The 19544-nt window shown below is 34.8% G+C and overlaps 2 protein-coding genes and 1 long non-coding RNA gene across 3 annotated transcripts; 2 read left to right on the forward strand and 1 right to left on the reverse strand.

Annotated features, from left to right (window-relative positions):
- Positions 1–365: 365 nt before the first annotated feature.
- On the forward strand, positions 366–2732 carry LOC126751276 (E3 ubiquitin-protein ligase TM129). The gene is made up of 3 exons (XM_050461404.1): positions 366–992; positions 1079–1208; positions 1307–2732. The coding sequence occupies exons 1-3, from the start codon at positions 490–492 to the stop codon at positions 1883–1885; spliced, it is 1212 nt and encodes a 403-aa protein (XP_050317361.1). The 5' UTR covers positions 366–489; the 3' UTR covers positions 1886–2732.
- On the reverse strand, positions 2563–19319 carry LOC126751304 (uncharacterized). Its single transcript, XM_050461465.1, has 2 exons — positions 18007–19319; positions 2563–2975 (listed from the first exon to the last, which is right to left on the reverse strand). Exons 1-2 carry the CDS (start codon positions 18292–18294, stop codon positions 2829–2831), a joined length of 435 nt encoding a protein of 144 aa, XP_050317422.1. The 5' UTR covers positions 18295–19319; the 3' UTR covers positions 2563–2828.
- LOC126751309 (uncharacterized) lies at positions 6464–8894 on the forward strand. Its single transcript, XR_007665871.1, has 2 exons — positions 6464–7457; positions 8769–8894. It is a non-coding gene; the product is annotated as an uncharacterized LOC126751309 (long non-coding RNA).
- Positions 19320–19544: the final 225 nt, after the last annotated feature.

A 19544-nucleotide genomic window follows, 5' to 3' on the forward strand; every position in this document is an offset into this window, starting at 1 on the left:
TTCCAGTTAATTTTTTTTTACTGCAAAATATCGGGGCTGGCAACTCTGCATTTAAGAAGCAACCTCGTTAAAAGAACAACAATTGTAAAAAGTTATCATTTTCGTATTTTGGTGTCAAAATGCTCCCTTTAGGCATTTTTATTATCATTTTCGGTGTGAGAAACCCAAAATTAGCAAGAAACAGCCGGCTGTAACTTATAATAAATTATAAATGTTCTCTGATTAGTTATTACGATATGCACGTATATTGTTTAAAGTCAAACATTTTAAAAACATACACAAAATTGCAACCCTATAGTCATAAATTCTAAAAGTTGGAAAACGAAATAAGAACAAAACAAAAAAGATTGAGTTGACACATCACAGCAAAGCAAATTTACATATATAAGGAAAGCGATAACTAAAATAAAATTTGCAAACACGAATTTTTTAACTTCTTAAAATATATCCTGTGTTGTTTTTCATAAGTTTTTCACGATTTTTCATCAAATGGACGAGTCTGAACTGCTCTTCAATTTGTTCTACCTCTTATTATGTATGTGTATTATATATCCACCAGAGGAGTTTCAGCGTCTGGGTTTAACCATTGAACAAATTTTCATCAAACTTTTGGGTGATGAAAGCATCAATTTCGTACACTACCATCAACGTCGCACATCATTGAATTTATTTGTGCACAGCTGCTTGCCTGCACTGTACTTTCTCATACACAAATTAAAGTTCTCTGTATTCGCGGAACGCGAACTGCCTGAAAATGTAGATTTGGATCCAGATTTTCCAATGCCACAAGAAGCTGTTGCATTTAAGACGCTCACATGGAAAATCGCACAACGTTTTAGTTTAATGGCAGTCTTGGCAGTGCCGGCTTTAATATTCAATTGGCAGCAACAAAACTGGCGCCGTCATCCAATCAGCCAGACATTATTGAAATTCTCCAATGTGCCAGATAGTTATCACACTGTTGCGAGCGATATTAGCACTGAATTTAGAAGGTATGTTAAAAGAATTTAAAGAATTTGTTTTAGAGTGTAACCATAAATAAAAATGAATTTAACAAATACCAGTATCTGATTAATAGACTCGACATATATAAAAAGAAGCTGAATTCTATATCGACAGTTATAGCAACAGAAAACTGGATAATTAAAACTTCGCTTTATAATGTGCATTTTGCCCACCAAAGTGATACTTCGCTCAGTGTAGCCAAAGTAAGTGAATCCTATAGTAGTTAGAAAACTCTATTATCAAAACATACCTTTTATTATTGCTATTTTTAAAAAGCACTGACATTAACCAATTTCTGTAGACAGAGACTTACAACGTTTCACAAGACACTAACGATACCTTACAAATGGTGAGCATAGTAGTGAAACCAAATCGACAAAAAGTGGCTGACTTTCACATACGCATCAATGCTTTAGAATTTCGCAATCTGGAGGAGCGAATTAGTAGACCTATTGCCATACCATCAAACATACAATTTCATCGCAACGTAATAGATCGTTTTATAGATGTTTTTAAAGAACAAGTGGCTAAAAATCCAATTTACAAAGCGGATAGGATGGCAGAAAAGTGCTTTGCTTGTATGATTGCTGAGCCAAATATAAAAATTCATAAACAATGTGAAGATGTTGACCGTGATGGACGTCCACTGTCAGCGGAGAATACTTGTACAAATTGCTATTGCCGACCAATGTGGTGTGTTGATTGTCTTGCGCGTTGGTTTGCTGCACGTCAGAGTGAACACGACCGGGAAGTATGGCTTGAACAGAAATGTACCTGCCCCATGTGTCGTGCCAAATTCTGTCTTCTCGATGTCAGCTACATTGAGAAGCGTGATATAGTGGAAACCGGCGATGTCCCACTTAACAATGACAACGCGTGATATTTTTATATAGCAAAAAGCTACTATATAAAGTGCATTGAATTTCAATTAAAGTTGATAAATCGACTCTGTCAATTCTTCCAATGTATAGTTCAACAGCGAATAAGATGCGAATCTTCTGCTAATTTTTTGCAAGCTTTTTTATCTTTATTTGGTCCATAATAATTTATAATTAAATTTTATATTTTTTTGTAATAAATTTTGTTTACATTTCTATGTTTACATCAGTTTAATATTTTTCTAAACACAAATTACTTACTATCTAAAAAGTTTGTAACTATCACGTTTTAATACTTTACGATACACAATTTATATACGTACATTTTTGTATGTATATATATTCATAAAATAAAAATAGATGAATTAATTTTTATTGGTAAATACGTATTTATTTCTAAGTGAATTGAAATCTGCATTCAATATAATTATATTCCAAAAATGCTTGCGCAAGCATTAAGCTCTATCTTTAAATAAATTAGCTCTTGAATTTAATAACAAAATTGAATTTTTGTCATTGCATAGTTCCACGATTCAGCTTTTGCATATACTTAGTTGCCGTTTGAGCGGTTAAAACTACATATTAACTTTTATAACGACAGCTTTCTATTAGAAACGTTGGCACATAGTTAAAACTAGTGGAAAAGAGAATTATTTGCAAAATGAAAACAACCGAATGCTTCAAGAAAGCGTTAGTTCATATTTATATTATGTTATTTTTATATTGTATTTAAATATATAGCTTTACTTAAGCACTAACTAAGCGCTTTACCTTAACAAAAGTTAATTTTGTGAATTTAAATTTTCCACATAAAAATAAAATGTTAAAAGTTAAATATGTATACAAAAATAGCGTTTTCATTTACCTTTCGCAATTAAGTTAATTAAAAAATTTATTATACATAAAAAATACATGATATGCGTAATATACATATGTAGGTGGCATCTATAAATTCGTTTCGTAGTAACTTTTATAACTCTCAGCTTTGTCACGCATCGTCGCATTTCTTGAATTTGAGCTGGCGGAGGTTGATGCCATGGATTGCGATGAGAAAAGTTTGCTTGACATTGCAGAAGGTTGGCGATGGGTATTCTGGAATTAGAGATAAACAAATTATAAGAAAGATGTCTAACATATGTTAGTGTAAGTATATATGTATGTATGATATGATTCAAATTACTTTAGGGATGTTTTCTGCAGCTGCAACAACAACTACATCAAATACTATCCCAATTTGTAAGATCTTTTAAATTTATTGCATAGGTCTGATTACGTTTTTCTTAATAAAACAATATATCAGCTAGTTTATAAAATGTAGTTGATATTAATTTTAACTTATACTAACTTTATATGTTGTTTTTAGGCTGAACCCAGATGAACTTTTTATACCCTGAACAGAGAACCCTATAAAATATGTAATATAAATAATCAGAGTATTGAATTCAGTCGATATATCGACCACTATATCATGTAGCTGCCATACAAAATGAACGATCAAAATTAAGTTCTAGTATGGAAAACTTGTATAGTTGTCTAGATAAATTCACGAATATTTACACGGAATATTGTTCCAGACAATGCTACAATATCCGATTCAATAGCTTATTATAATATAATATAATTATTATAATATTCTCGGAGCATCTCTTCATCGGCGGCACTTAAAAAGGTATGGTTTGCATATTGTACAGCTACAGGTGATTAGTTTGACGGTCCATCTTTCCTTTCGTTCCCTTGTCCACCGATCTTACCAGCACTCATGTGTTTGAGTACTGTTAGAGGATGTTGCATTGTAATGACTGATTATAATTTTAACATTTTTGTAAGACTAAGAAGCATTTAACCTCGTTTGGTATCGAACGGCTCGGAGAGGTCATGTTGTCTGAATGGACGAAAACACTCCAGCTCTGAAAGTATTCGACGCAGTACCCGCCGGGGGAAGCAGAGGAAGACCCCATTCCGTGGGACCAAGTGGAGAATGACCTGGCTTCGCTTGGAATATCCAATTGGCGCCACGTAGCGGAAAGAAGAAACGACTGGCGCGCTGTTGTTAACTCGGCTATAATCGCGTACGCGGTGTCTACGCCAGTAAAGAAGAAGAAGAAGCATTTAATGGTTCTTCATGTGACTGAATATTTGTACCAACATATGTACATACTTATACATATATCAGGTGCACACATATACATATGTACATATAAGAGTCCCGAACTGGTTCACCCTTTTGAGCACCTTATCAAATTTTTGCTATTGCCGTTTTTATTGTGACACAGCAGGGTATTAATCCATGCAGTATATTGTATTACAATCATTAATTTTAATTATGATCAAAACACACTCACATATATAGATATATATGTACATATATTTGTGCAATGATTCGTATATAGTGAATGATGGGGGAGTCTTCATTTTACTTCAGCTTTTATTTTTTGCTATTCTTTGTTTGATTTTTTTACAATCATTTTGCAAAATAAACAAAGCACTTTATTATTGTTTTGCAAGTCTTACGCAGCTATTTGTTTATTTTTTAAGAGTTCTTTGCCCGCACTTACAGCTCTAGAGAAATACATATGGAAGAATTTTCGTTTCTCGTTCTCATGACAAAAGCATTTATGAAATGTTGCTATTTTTTATACGAGTATGGAAAATGGAAAGTTGGAAACAGGCTTTTATTAATATTAAGAGCTGAAATTGCAAGATGTGTGTTTTAAATCCCCTTTAAAGTTTCTAGTTTGTTTTTAGTTAAAACAAGTTGCTTAAAAATGACTCTCGTCTGTTATATTTGTATATATATACATATACATATGTATGTACAGTCGACTCTCGTTAATTCGAAACTCTAGGGACTCTTGAAATATTACGAATTATCGAGTGTTTGAGATATCAAATGGTTCGAAATTTGTGAGAGAAAATAAATAAAACTTCGAAGTATTAAGTGTTGGTTAATTTTTATTTATTAATATAAAAATGACAAGAATTAAGAGGTACATTCGTGTACATACATGTATTCGTAATGTCAATTAATTAATCTTTCGAAAGAACTTTGTTATACTGGTTTGCTTTAAAGCACAACTCTGCTGCTCACACTGCTCAATAACTTTTTTTAAGAGAAAAAGTGCCTGAAATGCTTTTTCATCACTTTCGTTTTGTAGACAGAAGCTTTGTAAGGTATCAAATGAGGATCTTGCTTCCTTAACTGACACCTCTGCCAAAGGTTCCGATGTATCGTCCTCACCGATCCAAACGGGGTTAGATCGCCGAAAAAACAGCCCTTGGTCGGATGAAATCCGAGTCAATTCCGGTGCGTAGAACCGGCTGTCCTCCCGACCCCGTCGAAACAGCACGTTTCTTGGGCCTACCGTTAGATGACCTCGACGACAACACAAATGATATTTACCATCCCAACGGGGATTGAATCTCCGTTAAAACAACAACAACAACAACATGTATCGTCCTCTTCTTCATCGTTGCTTTGCGTATCTGTCGCAGATAAAATTTCGCCATCGGTTAGTGAACCTGAGACAGCAACATTTTCATCCACTTGAACAAAATCAGAAAAACTCACACCGCTGATGTCAACTAATGGTTCTATTGCTGGTACATCGAAGGTGCCTTTGACAACACGTCTCATAAAAGTGTAGCCAAGGCACTGGAGAGAAGGAATGTGGCAGCACCGGTGCGCAGATGGATTGAATCTGTATTGCGTACCAGAGTTGCTGAGACCACAGTAGGTGACAAGAGGATTCGTCTTGGCACAACAAGAGGCTGCCCACAGGGAGGTGTGTTATCACCCCTGCTATGGAGTCTAGTTGTAGACGACCTGTTAGTACTGCTAACGAACAATGGGATCCGCTGCCAAGGGTATGCGGACGACATTGTAATTATAGCAAGAGGCAAATACGAAGACACTCTCTGTGACCTAATACAAAGAGGTCTAAACCTGGCGAAGATGTGGTGTAAAGAGGTTGAATTAAACATCAATCCCTCCAAGACGACCGTAGTCCCGTTTACGAGACGCAGGTCCTTACCCGGTCTCAGGAACCTTACACTTGGGGGCAGAGAGATAGGAATGACCGGCAGTGTCAAATACCTAGGTTTGATGCTAGATTCTACTTTGCGGTGGAATCAGCATGTAAACCTGACCCTGGTCAAGGCAACAAAAGCTTTAATGGTGTGCAACCGGCTGGCTTGCAAGTCCTGGGGCTGTAAGCCAAGGATCCTCAGGTGGTTGCACACCATGATAGTGCTATCTTTTCCGTACTCCAGCAGTTTCAGCAGCATTAATTGTGCTTTATTATTATTGAGAGAGTAATCAGAGGAATCTTAAATTCTTTTGCAACATCACTCTTCTTCTCACCTTCTTCTACTTTTTCGATTAACTTTTTCTTTTCAGCAATCGTCAAACATTTATACTGTCTAGGGCTCATAACTAACGCTAACTTTTAATCTGCATACCAACGAAAGAGTAACAGTAAGTGAATAACTAAACAAACCAATTCGTGAGAAGTGTGTGCGTCAAATAGTCAAACTAATCATAATAAAAACAAAGGCTCGTGTATCTTCATGCAAGTTTGAACTTGTCGCAAAATGTACTTACAATCTTTCCGCCTCTTCTCTCTGCAACTTTGAATTGTCGAGTGTTGGACGCTGATAAGTTCGAATTAAAGTGCCGTTTTGTTAAATAGCAATGATTTTTTCGTTCGAATTACCAAGTGTATGAAAATGTATTGATTTAGTTCGAAATATAAAGAGATTTAGTAGGGAACTCGTGATAACTTTGAATTATAGAGAGGTTCGAATTATCGCAGGTTTGAATTAACGAGAGTCGACTGTATATACATATGTATGTAGGTAGAAAGTAAGTCCACAGTCCATTGGGTTACTTAAGATCAATTTGATTTTTTTCCGTTTTCCAGAGAGGGCATTTTGCATCCACTGGAGCAAATGATAGTCAAAAGTGGCTATGAAGCGGGTAAGGCAAACTTCCCAACCGTTTTATTTCAAATAACTTTTAAAATTTAATGATTGTAATTCTTTGAAAGGGGTGACATATGTACATATTTTGCATATGAGTAAAAAATTATTGTTGTTTACCAATGAATGACTTATAATAAGAAAGACACTCAAGGACAATAGCTTCCCAATGCATATTCGGAATAGTGCAACAATGGAATAATAATTAAGTTACCATCTCTTGGCAAATCGTTAATCTTTTTTCACAATCATTCATAACCGTTTTGTCCTCTTATTTGGAGTCTAGTCCACCCAATGAAGTAGTCAAACTTCATGTATATATGAAGATGCCAAGAATTATCAGTATCATCAACTTAAAAACGCATATTCAATATATACCGAGCTCTACGAAACTGATATTTATACTGTTTCAGATAACGGTCAATCCACATGGGAACTATGAATGCATTACACATTATCTTTAAATAATTCGCAATCATCTGTGACAACAGAGCTTATTTTTATTAGAGTGTTAAATAAACTTCAAAATGATGGATGACACTACTTAAAGCACACACATACATACATACATAAAGGTGAAGCTTTCAAGGCTATGAAGTTAAGTATAAAGATTATAGATAATATGTAGTATTTATAATACAATAATTTATTCAAGACAATTCCTTATACTCTTGCAACATGCTGCTACAGAGTATAATCGTTTTGTTCAAATAACGGTTGTTTGTATCACCTTAAACTAATCGAGATAGATAGAGGCTTATATGTATATGTATATATAAATAATCACGATTACGAGATTAGGCACTGTCTGTCCTTCCGTCCGTCCGTCTATCCGTGCAAGCTGTAACTGGAGTAAAAATTAAAATATGGTAACGAAACTTTGCACTTTCATAAAAAAGTACAGACGAGTTCGAAGATGGGGATAATTGGACTACTGCCCACAAAGCCCCATTGATCGAAAACCTATAAAATGCCATAACTAAGCACTCAATTAATATAGAACTGTGATTTGGTACAGAAGAAAATTTTGAAAAATAACTTCTAAACCAATAAAGATACAATAACCAAATTCGCTTCGAACCAATAATTTAAGAATCCTACTGACCGTGCGAAAATGGAAGAAATTGGATTATAACCCCGCACATTTCCCATATAATGGTTTTGTTAAAAACTATTAAAACGGCGACAAATCAATAACTGAATGTGTCAGAGACATTACATCCGGAATGCTTTATTGGAGCTGTTGTCAAAATTAGATGACCGTCCACATTTAGGTGAACCAAAATCGGCTTACAATATTATATTGACATTTCTATATTACACAGTATAAATGGGCGAAATCAGACAAAATCCACACCTACTTCCCGTATAACACATTTCTAAATTCCAACTGATACTTTCAATTTCCAGTATATAGTACAAATCAAGAACCAATCAATTTATCCGAATAGTGTCCTCAAGGCCAAAAACTGTCGAAATCGGAAGATAACTTCTCAAGAGCCCAGATGCCAAATAAGTGGCCCCCAGTGCACTTAAGAGATCGTCTCAGTGTGAAATTTTTGAAAAATCAATTTTTTTTGTTGCATTATTGGATAGTTTAGTATCCACTGTAATAAACATTCCTTCAAATTTTTAAATCGAAATTCAAATTATTACGGTTGTTACAGCGTGTCTTGTAGAAAGGGTAGAGAGTGAGGAACGTAGTGACTCCAATCTTTAACCGCGTTTTTCTCAGAATGGTGTTTTTCAAAACGGTTTCCACTCTCAAAGGAAGAGTTTTCAAGATATCTAGTTCCAATTCGGAGAGAACATTTTTAACGTCATTCGCTATCGCGCTATGGAAGCTTTTTTTGTTTTTTTTTTTTAACTTTCTACAGATTAATAATCTTTTGAAATTTTTGCTTTTAGATCATCCGCCATCAATGCGCCATCGTGGACATCGTACAGGAACTTTTTTTATACATGTCATTTCAACAATTTATTAAGCTATGTATTATACACCCAATAAATAAATATAAAAAAAATCATTTTGTATTCATTATGAATCTATTTATTTATTAAAAAACCAGACCGATTAGTTAATTTAAACATTAAAAAAAAAAAAAACAAGTAAACTATATATAACTCCTATACTAACAGACACATAAGGTTTGTTAAAAAACCGAAAACTATTATTTGTAGTACGAGTATATGGCAGTTTGAGTAGTATAGACCAGATTTTATCTTTTTTTTCCAATACCACATATTATTAACATGTCACATACTAAAAACCTAATCATATACAGTAAAGTCAGCAGGATTTTCGAAAATCCTGACATTTGTTATAAGGGAAGTAAGTCAAGTTTTCCGTCAAATTTATCTATTTTAGTCACAAAGATACACTGTTATGAGTAAAACATGCTAGCTCATTTCTATTGTGATAACTCACATATTGGCTGATATATGCGGTAAAAGTCACCCGAAGTAAATCTTTATAATGGGTATATGGGGGCTCAGGGAAGTATTGGTCCGATTCAACCAATTTTTAACATACAGACATGCCATTGTCAAAAAAGTACCATCACTGAATTTCAATTATATATCTCATATTATTGATCAAAAACCAACTATAGGTATTGGGATCCAAATATTCGGTACCTATGGACTTGAACTGTTTTTATTGGATTTTTTTTGTACTAAGGAACCCACATACAAAGTTTTATCGAGATATCTAATTATACCCTGAACAGGGTATATTAAGTTTGACACGAAGTTTGTAACACCCACAAGGAAGCGTCGGAGACCGTATAAAGTATATATATAAATGATCAGTATGTTGAGCTGAGTCGATTTAGCCATGTCCGTCTGTCTGTCCGTCTGTCGGTATGTATACGAACTAGTCTCTCAGTTTTTAAGATATCGTTTTGAAATTTTGTAAACGTCATTTTCTCTTCAAGAAGTTGCTCATTTGTCGGAACTGCCGATATCAGACCACTATAACATATAGCTGCCATACAACCTGAACGATCGGAATCAAGTTCGTGTATGGAAAACTTTCACATTTGACAAAATATATTCACGAAATTTGGTATAGATTATTTTCTAAGATAAAAATGTGATCTGCAAAGAAATGGTTCAGATCGGTTAACTATAGCATATAGTTGCCTTACAAACTGAACGATCGGAATCAAGTTCTTGTATTTAAAACTTTCACATTTGACAATGTATCTTCACAAAAGTTGCCACAGGTTATTTCAGAAGGCAACAATGTAATCTCCGAAAACATTGTTCAGATCGGAATAAGTTAAATTACTAAAATAAATGCACCTGTGAAGGGTATTTTAGCTTCGGTGCAGCCGAAGCTAACGTTTTTTCTAGTTTTCTACTCAAGTTACAGCTTGCACGGACGGACAGACAGACAGTCAACCGGATTTCAACTTTTCTCGTCACCCTGATTATTTATATATACATATATAACCCTATATCTATGTATCTCGTTTAGTTATAGGTGACTGGTACGGTAGCAAGCGTATAAAAATCGCGAATATCAGCGATTTCTCGTAGAGTCACACTGATACGGTCCTTTAAATATCAGTCAATATTTGAAATATATTATTTTAATTCGGGGAAAATGTTTCTTTAATCATAAAATACTCTTTTCTCAAAAATGGGCTGAATTGGATAACTACTTCCCTTAGCCCCCATATGCCTAATTTGATGATTATATTAGCCAAGCTAGTTTAATATTTCTTCGGCTTTGATCCTTGTAGGTTGTAAGAGTAGAAAATGTTCGGTTACACGCAAACTTAGCCATTTCTTACTTGTTTAATATAAAGTTTTTTTTGTAAAGGAAGAATAAGTGTGTCAAAATTGGTAGGGTTCTATCTCAAAGACCAAAACCCAAAGAAACGGACAACGAGTACGAAAAATTTTGTTTTAAATAATTATGGTGATATAGATATTTGTATAAATTTTCTTAAAGTAAATATTTACTTAGCTTTACGACCATTCAAGGTCCACTAGACCCACATATAAGTTTTATTTTTTGAAATATCACTTGCGCAATCTTATTGTGCAAACTATATCAAATATGTATATGTACTTAGTATAAATTTAACTACATACGTATGTACTTATATGTATATGAAATGCATATGCACGTTCACAGGTGTACGTTTGTTTTTGTCACTATCGTTTAAATTTATCAGCAACGCTTTTGATAAGTTTGATTACCACGGTGCAAAAAAAAGGAATAAATTAGAAACCTCGAAAGTAATAAAGAAAGAAATCGTTTTTTGCCATCGACATTTGCGAATTCTGTGATTCCTTTGTTTGTTTTATTATTTATAAAACTTTTTGTTTGATGTTATCCAAGAAATGACTACTACATTGATTGACTTAGAAATATGTGTGTATATATGTATATTTATAACAACGAATCGACTACAAGAATCTCAAAGGGTTCTGAACTGATATTAACTACAAGAGACAATAAAGACTAACTGAAAAAATGTATGAAGTTATGGATCATTTGTTGGGCTACAAAAATTATTTAGTACAATGTCGCTCGATTTTTATAGTCTGAACAGCTAGCTCTAGGAACTGGTTAATCCTTTCAGAAACCAATATTTTATCGAAACGAGAAATTTACTTATTTTGTCTGTATCAAAAATAGCAGAGATAACACCAGTTTGTGACCAATAACTTGAAAATGAAATGGATGAAATGTTATGGGATTCCCTTTTTGTGGCGAATTTTTCCAGCCCCTGTTATACTAAATTACTAGGCTGAGTTTCTATACTAATTTATGAAAGCTTCTAAGAAACTTCAGAACATCTGGGGTATTTTATTAGACGCACATTTGAAGTCTTACCTTTGTTTAACCGACTGGCTACCACCTTTGATAATCTCTAACCACAGTACCATGGCTACTGCCAATTTGTCTAATATAATTTGTTTTACAGATGTTTTATAGACACGTGTTTTTCATAATTTTTGACTCGAAACATTTGCACCCCTATTGTAAGATTGTAGTGGACTGTCAACTCCATTTCTGTGAGATTAAAGCGATTACTAATGTGTCCCTCTGCGATTTCTACAAATTTTATGCTGAAGTAGCAGAAGGTTATGTAACAGAACATAATCAGAGGTCTAAAATTTGTATACATTTTCGGTTTTAAATTCCTATCGACTGCCTCTTTATATACTTAAGTCCAATTCTGTTTTACTTCTAAAACAGAGTTAAGGTAATCAACCACATAATTACGTAAGCTCATGTTCTTCGTGACAGTTTAACTGAGCCGATCATATAACCATATGCTCTTTACTTTCTATATCTCAGTTATTAAAAGAAATACATAACCCCATTCCACATTATCTGAAACAACATTTTAAGGATCGAAAAGCGGTCATTTCTATATTCCTGCTCATTATCATATGCGCATGTTTACTATTGTTATTGTATATCACCTTTCACATGTTTAATTTTTGAGCAATTAAGTATATTGTAGATGATTTCGAAATTTAACACTCATTTTAACCTTAAGTATTTTCACAGCGTTGTGGAGCTAACATGTACATATGTATGTATATACCTATTGAGATATACAGTAGTATAGGTTGGTGTAGCAATATACAACCGGCAGCTGATAAAAGCTTGCAAAATCGTTGGTAATCTGATTTTAATTGCATGCCCTAATAACTTTGCCGACGCTAGCAAGCTCTGTTTTTGCGCATTTTATTATTGCCTTCTTTATTATACATACATTTTTATATTGCGAATGTGAGTTGCTGAATTTCGATATACTTTGACACATTAACTAATATAATAAGTAGATATTTACATACATATGTATGTATGTACATACATATATACGGAGTTGGTAAGAAAATCTTAGGACCGAGCTGCTATTATGCGTGGCCTTCTCCTTTGAACATATTGTTGATTTACGAATACTCATATTGGATCGTGAGCAATTTCGTTTTTTTTAGTTTAGTTTTTTTTATTGAGTAACGGGAACGGTCGCGTTAGACAAATTTAATCCTTCAGCAATCTTTTTTTTATACATATCATTCTAGTTCCTCTACAGTATTCATTGAAAAGAACCACCAAGATCGGAAAATAAGATCAGGTGACTGACAATTCTACTACTTCGGACTGAGTAGGCAATTGAAAAGTAAAGTCCTCTCTCGACGAACAAAAGCTAAACTCTATAAGTCGCTCATAATGCCCGTCCTGCTATATGGTGCAGAGGCTTGGGCGATGACAGCAACCGATGAGTCGACGTTACGAGTTTTCGAGAGAAAAATTCTGCGAAAGATTTATGGTCCTTTGCGCATTGGCCACGGTGAATATCGCATCCGATGGAACGATGAGCTGTACGAGATATATGACGACATTGACATAGTTCAGCGAATTAAAAGACAGCGGCTACGCTGGCTAGGTCATGTTGTCCGGATGGATGAAAACACTCCAGCTCTGAAAGTATTCGACGCAGTACCCGCCGGGGGAAGCAGAGGAAGAGGAAGACCTCCACTCCGTTGGAAGGACCAAGTGGAGAAGGACCGAAATCGAGCCAATTCTTTCTTCATTTACCGTGTGCGGAGTAACAATAGCCAGACTAAAAAATAAAAAATGTGTGGTGGCGGATGGATCACAGGCGGAACTATTCAAGGCGAGAATTTGATAGAGTTATCTCAACTGATATGCAAAATATTGCCGGAGAGTATGTCGACCAATAGAAATTTAGTGTAACCTACCTAAGGGTACCTGCATGCCGATCTATCGGAAAAGTTAATACAAACGTCTTTGACTACAAATATGAAGTTCTCTCTGTCGATTGCTGAGTTCTCTACAGAGCTACATATGTATGTACATTTATTATTTTGGTCATATTTAAAACTTGAAATAATGCACCCAGAATTTCTTTATTTAAGTCTGTTTAATTTTCCACCAATGTAATAATAATAATAATAAGACGAGAAAAAACGTTACCAAATAAACAAATTTTCCATACAAAAACTATGAAATAGTAGACCTACTATCCGAACAAAAAAACAACTGTTCGTAAATTGTAGCGTTGCTTTGGAAAATATTTCATGTCAAAATTTGTGAAGATATTTGACAAATAAAAAATGTTCCATACCATCCATAGTGTATAAACATGGATGTTCATTCTTAAAGTTTAACCTCATTTACTTTTTCTGCATACGTATTAGGTTGTCAAAAAAGTCTTGCGGTATTTTCGCTAGTTGGCGCTGAAAGCGCGTAGTTCTAGTTTTATTCGCCGCATCGGGTTATGCTATACCTCTTTGGAAAGCTCATTTCACGCGCTAATACGTGTTTGATTGATTGTCATTTCTTTTAAGTCGTTCGTGAGTTATAGCGTCGCAAACATGGAGCAAAATAAAGAGAAAATACGGCATATTTTACAGTACTACTACGATAAAGGCAAAAATGCATCTCAAGCCGCCAATAAAATTTGTGCAGTTTATGGACCCGATACAGTTTCCATTTCCACCGCACACCGATGGTTTCAACGTTTTCGTTCGGGTGTAGAGGTGGTCGAAGATGCGCCACGCTCCGGAAGGCCTGTCGTCGAAAATTGCGATAAAATCGCTGAATTGGTCGAAAGAGACCGGCATAGTAGCAGCCGTAGCATCGGTCAAGAGCTGGGCATGAGTCATCAAAAATTCATTTCAATTTCAATAAAAAAAAGAAAAATTCAATAAAAATACAAATACAAATTAATTTTGTTTGTAAGTAAGAAAGTTGGTAGTCCTGTTAGTGACATCTATGCTAAATTTCACGTCAACATATTCATCGGTATTTTGAGATACAAGTCGTTTTGTGAGACTCTAAAAGTGAATTTTCGATTTTTACTATGTTTGAATTTATTGAACAAAGAAGAGCGATACTGCATTGGTTATTCCTGATCATTTCGCCACATTGTCAACTAATATCCTGCTGCAACCACCGCATTCGCCTGATATTCCTTCGTGTAATATCTGGCTATTCAGCAAATTCACAAGACCACTCCGAGGTCATCGTTTGGACTCAATTGAGGATATGAAAGGCCATCACGGCGAGGATTTTTTCAAGTGCTATGATGACTGGAAAATTCGTTAGCATAAATGTGTTGCAGCGGGAGGGGAATACATTTTACGATGAAATGGACAAAATTCACCTTTCAATTTGTTGTACTATTTCAGTTAAGAAATAATGCAGGGCCGACCCGTCCATACAGGCAAGTTAGGCAATTGCCTAGGGCGCAAAAATTATAGGGCGGCATTTGGCAAATTTTATTTACACTTATTTTTTATTTAAATAAAATATACGATAATTTACAAAATTTGCATATAATATAAAAAGACATAGTTTCTAATACAAATTATAAACAACAGGAGTATTATCTCAATTTTTTTACCGTACCACCTGGTAGTTGTTGTTGTTAAGTTGTACGTTGCTATACGCTAATTGCGACTATACCGTTGATTTGCGCACATAACATATATACATGTTAGGTACATATCTGTGATTTCAATCAGGAACGGCTTAAGTTCGCTTCAGAAAATATAATAGACACGACAGTTCAATTATGAAAGGGAAGACCAATTCTCGATGATAAGCAAAATTTTTAAATTTATTATCTATTTTGGCATTATTGATAATACAATCAATTGAAACTAGTTACTAAAATACTAAATTTACTAAACTTTTTTTATACTCTTGCAACATGTTGCTACTGAGTATAATAGTTTTGTACACTTAACGATTTTGCATATCACCTACAACCAATCGATATAGATATAGGGTTATATCGAGAGACGAGTGGAAATCCGGGTGACTGTACGTCCGTCCGATTGGTGATGGTATGTGAGATACCTTAATGAATCTCAGAGAATATTTTATTAGTATATGGCAACTTAAGTATGTAGTATTGGCACAAATAGATAAAATCCCATCGATACTACCCCAACTCAGATATACTAAATTAAACATTTTCGCTTTTCTAAAAAACCTTATGACGGATATGTCAGTCAGTGTATGAGTTGAATATATGCATACATACATATATAGTATAATTGCTTGAATACCTATCTGGTTGACGTTTGGCACCTTAAGATATTTTCCTGGCTTCGATTCCTGCAATGTTCGGTTACACCCGAACTTAGCCGTTCCTTACTTGTTAATAAAATGATTTTAATAATTTTCAAAAGTTATACATTTTGTTGTTAAAGAAAAATATGAAATGGTGACATTAGAAAAAAAGGACCTAACAAATTTTCATTCATTTCAATATATTTTTTTAATATGCCGGAACTTCACTGTTGAAGATGTGATAATCGTTACTAGTAACTCGATATCACAGTGCTTTGCAATCATTTGACTGGGGGCACGACGCACCTACTACTTTGGGATGGGAGAAACCACAACCCGATATTATTATAAAGTTATTTACTCAGACAGATGATTACGTTCCGGGAAATTACCCGTATACATTACATTTTAAATACACATACACACGAACAACCTTATATGTGGACATAAAATGAAACACTTGCGAAACCCTTAACAAATTAACTTCAATCAGTTTTTTGCAGAAGCAGTGAGAGGCCCGTACAAAAATAAACTCGAGCAATACAACCAATATGTAAGTATGAATCTGCAAATACCTATATGTATGCATGTATGTGTGTGTGACAGGGTTTTTTCATTGCAAATATTAAAAGGTTTCACAACAACTTCAGGGGACTTCCGTTTTCGTTGTCGCTTATGGTACCTTAACACAAACATATACTTACGCAAACGCAAATACATACATGTATGTATGTGTTTATATATACACTCAAGTGTTGAAATAAAAGAATTATTCTTGTTGGACGCATTTTCGCTTTCGATTCATTTGTGTTAAGTGTGCAAATTAATTTCAGACGCAAAAAGTTTTATTTAAGTCATGTATGGCACATAAATTAGTCTGTATTTGCTTTATATTTGGTGGGTGGAAGCTTTTGCCTTTTGCGAATTAATTAATACACATTGGTGTGTGGGTCTTTGTGGGTTTATATTGAAGGAGCGTTCGTATGATTTATGGCAATGCATGCGTTATACTTTGTATATATGTATGTACCTAATAACTAACTGATTGCTGATAAGATACAAATGCATGTTGAAATATAAGGTGTCAGTAGGTGCCTGTGTACACACATACAATTCGGACAAGTGTTTGTTTGTTTATAAGAATATTTGCACGTTTCGCAAAAATCGCATGTTTATTTTTAGCAAATGAGCGAAATTCTGCTGAGCAAATTAAAGTTAAAAGTGGCTTATAAAAAGCTCACACACTAACATACACGCATACAATTAAACTTTTTATAGGTAAATATATTATATGCATACTCACAAATATGTATGTACATATGTATGAATATATGTTTGCGCCTCCGAAGACAAAAAATGGAAGTAAAAATACACACTGAAAATTGATAAGCAAAGAACAGCAAAAGACAAATGTTAAGTTATAAAGTAAGTCGAACTACTAACAAAGCAACCGTACGAACGTACATACAAATAAATATACAAACATACATATATACATATGTACGGGGTTAAGCAGTTAGGCAGTTAGTCAGTTAGTCAGCCAACCAGAAAGCCCAAGCAACAGCTGACTTGCGACACACTTTGTCGACTTCGCGGCGGATGTGGCCGCAATTGTTGCAGCAACTCAAATGTTGTTGCATGGGCTCAACAAAGCAACAACAACAATAGTACAAGTTACTAGCGCTGCAGCAGCAACAACATGTAAACAAAAAATGTCGTGAATTTGAGCAAAGTTACCATACAAATCTACAATTGCCTACAAAGCGCCATATGCTTGCATGTACATATGTATGTATGTACATTTGTAGATATGTATGTATTGCATATTGGAAAAAATATTGCTCTAATACATCTATAGCAACATCTCCATAAACAAATATACATAATCATGTACTTAGTACAATACATATGTATGTATGTACATAGTGTAAATAAAAAGTATATGTTAATGTACATATATATTAAAATATGAACATTAGTCAGTATTCATATGTGTGTGTACACCGTATATATTTACTTTTTACAAATATATAATAATATAGCACTTATGTAGTTTTGGTGTCCTACCTTATCCGGCTCCTGCTTGTAGTGTGGATTCATGGTGGCGGACGCCATGACACGACTATGACCCGCAGCGGCTGCAGACGGCATCTTGGACGACGCCGACATCGCATTGGGCGCATTACCCGCATCGAAGAGTTTGCCATCGACAACGTCGCGCTTGCGATTCTTCGACTTGAAACGGCCCGAACGTGAGATTGTGAAATTGCGCCACTGATGACTGTATTCACAGCGTGACTCCTCCTCATTCAGGATGCTGTCCAAGTAGCTAATCGGTTGCTCATGCGCCGTCATTGTGTTTTTATGTATATGGATATGTATGTATGCTTGTATGTAAGTCGTTTTAGTACTAAAAAGTTGGTTCGCTTTCTTAATCTATTTTTTTATGACTCAACTTTAATACATACATAAGTACATACGTACGTACGTATTTGCAAGTCAGTATATTTTTATTTAATTTTTATTTCTCTATTATTGGCTAGCTTCACGGCAGTTTTATTATTTAATTAGGCTTTACGTAGCTTAAGTTTGTTTATATTGTTTATTTGTGCATTTCACTTTGCCGCAATTGAGTTTGCGTCGTAACATTTACATAAACGCTGCAGATAAGAACTTTTCACTGGCGCAAAAACGCTCAAATCCACTGACAATAACTTCTACGGATATATCAAAATTAAGCACCAATTTCAATTGCTACGATTTAGTTTGTAGACACTCACACATGTATGTATAAGCAAGTCATTTCAATTGTTAAGAGAAAATATATCCGTAATGAGGATGAGCGATGTTCACAAGAAAAACTGTAGTTGCAACAGCGGAGGCACTATATCAATAACAATAGCAACAGTAATAACGACAGCAACAGCGATGTCGGCTGCAACTGTAACTTGTGTTGTTGCTGCTCTTTTTGTGTTGTTATTTACTGTGCTGAATTCAATGTTTCAAAGAAGATCAAGATCAAGATCACACGTCGTCTCACTGATGACTTCTGTTGTTGCTGCTTCTTTTTCTACCGCAACTTCTGTTTCTGCTTCTGTTTTTTCTGTTTTTGTTATTATTCTTAGGTTTTTTGTCTTTGTTTTTGGAGTTTGCGTCTTGCTAATGATTGCCGTTGCCGTTGGCGGTGACATCCAACTGTACGGATGGATGGCTGCGAGTGCACTGTACGCTGCGCTTCTGTGCGCCACACCGTTGTGCGCTGCTGTGCTGAAGTTTTGTCAAAGTGAGTTGCTTCTCCCCGCGAAGTTCAAAAATCAAGTCGAATATGCCGATACCAGTTAGAGCAAACACAAATGTATACATATCTATATGTATGTATGTATATGTATGCAGATACATTTTGCTACACGTTTATTTATGTGTTTGTATGTATGCAAGAGGCACTGTGCCATGTTGTGTTATGACTGTTTTCCTTTTCCGGGGCCTTCTTACTGTTTTACTAGCCCTGTAGGAAATTTATTTGCATATGATGTGATAGCGGTTAACATACACTCCAAAAGCTGAAAGTCATTTCTGGGTGTGAGATCGCGCCACAAGAAAATTTC

The sequence above is a fragment of the Bactrocera neohumeralis genome, chromosome 2 (assembly GCF_024586455.1).
Source record: "Bactrocera neohumeralis isolate Rockhampton chromosome 2, APGP_CSIRO_Bneo_wtdbg2-racon-allhic-juicebox.fasta_v2, whole genome shotgun sequence".
Classification (NCBI taxonomy): Eukaryota; Metazoa; Arthropoda; class Insecta; order Diptera; family Tephritidae; genus Bactrocera; species Bactrocera neohumeralis.

Coding starts and splice junctions, on each gene's coding strand:
- LOC126751276 (XM_050461404.1), top strand. CDS start 490: ATGGACGAGTCTGAACTGCTCTTCAATTTGTTCTACCTCTTATTATGT. Junction 993..1,078: donor ATTAGCACTGAATTTAGAAG/GTATGTTAAAAG, acceptor TCTGATTAATAG/ACTCGACATATATAAAAAGA. Junction 1,209..1,306: donor CTTCGCTCAGTGTAGCCAAA/GTAAGTGAATCC, acceptor CAATTTCTGTAG/ACAGAGACTTACAACGTTTC.
- LOC126751304 (XM_050461465.1), bottom strand. CDS start 18,294: ATGACGGCGCATGAGCAACCGATTAGCTACTTGGACAGCATCCTGAAT. Junction 2,976..18,006: donor ACAAGCAGGAGCCGGATAAG/GTAGGACACCAA, acceptor CTCTAATTCCAG/AATACCCATCGCCAACCTTC.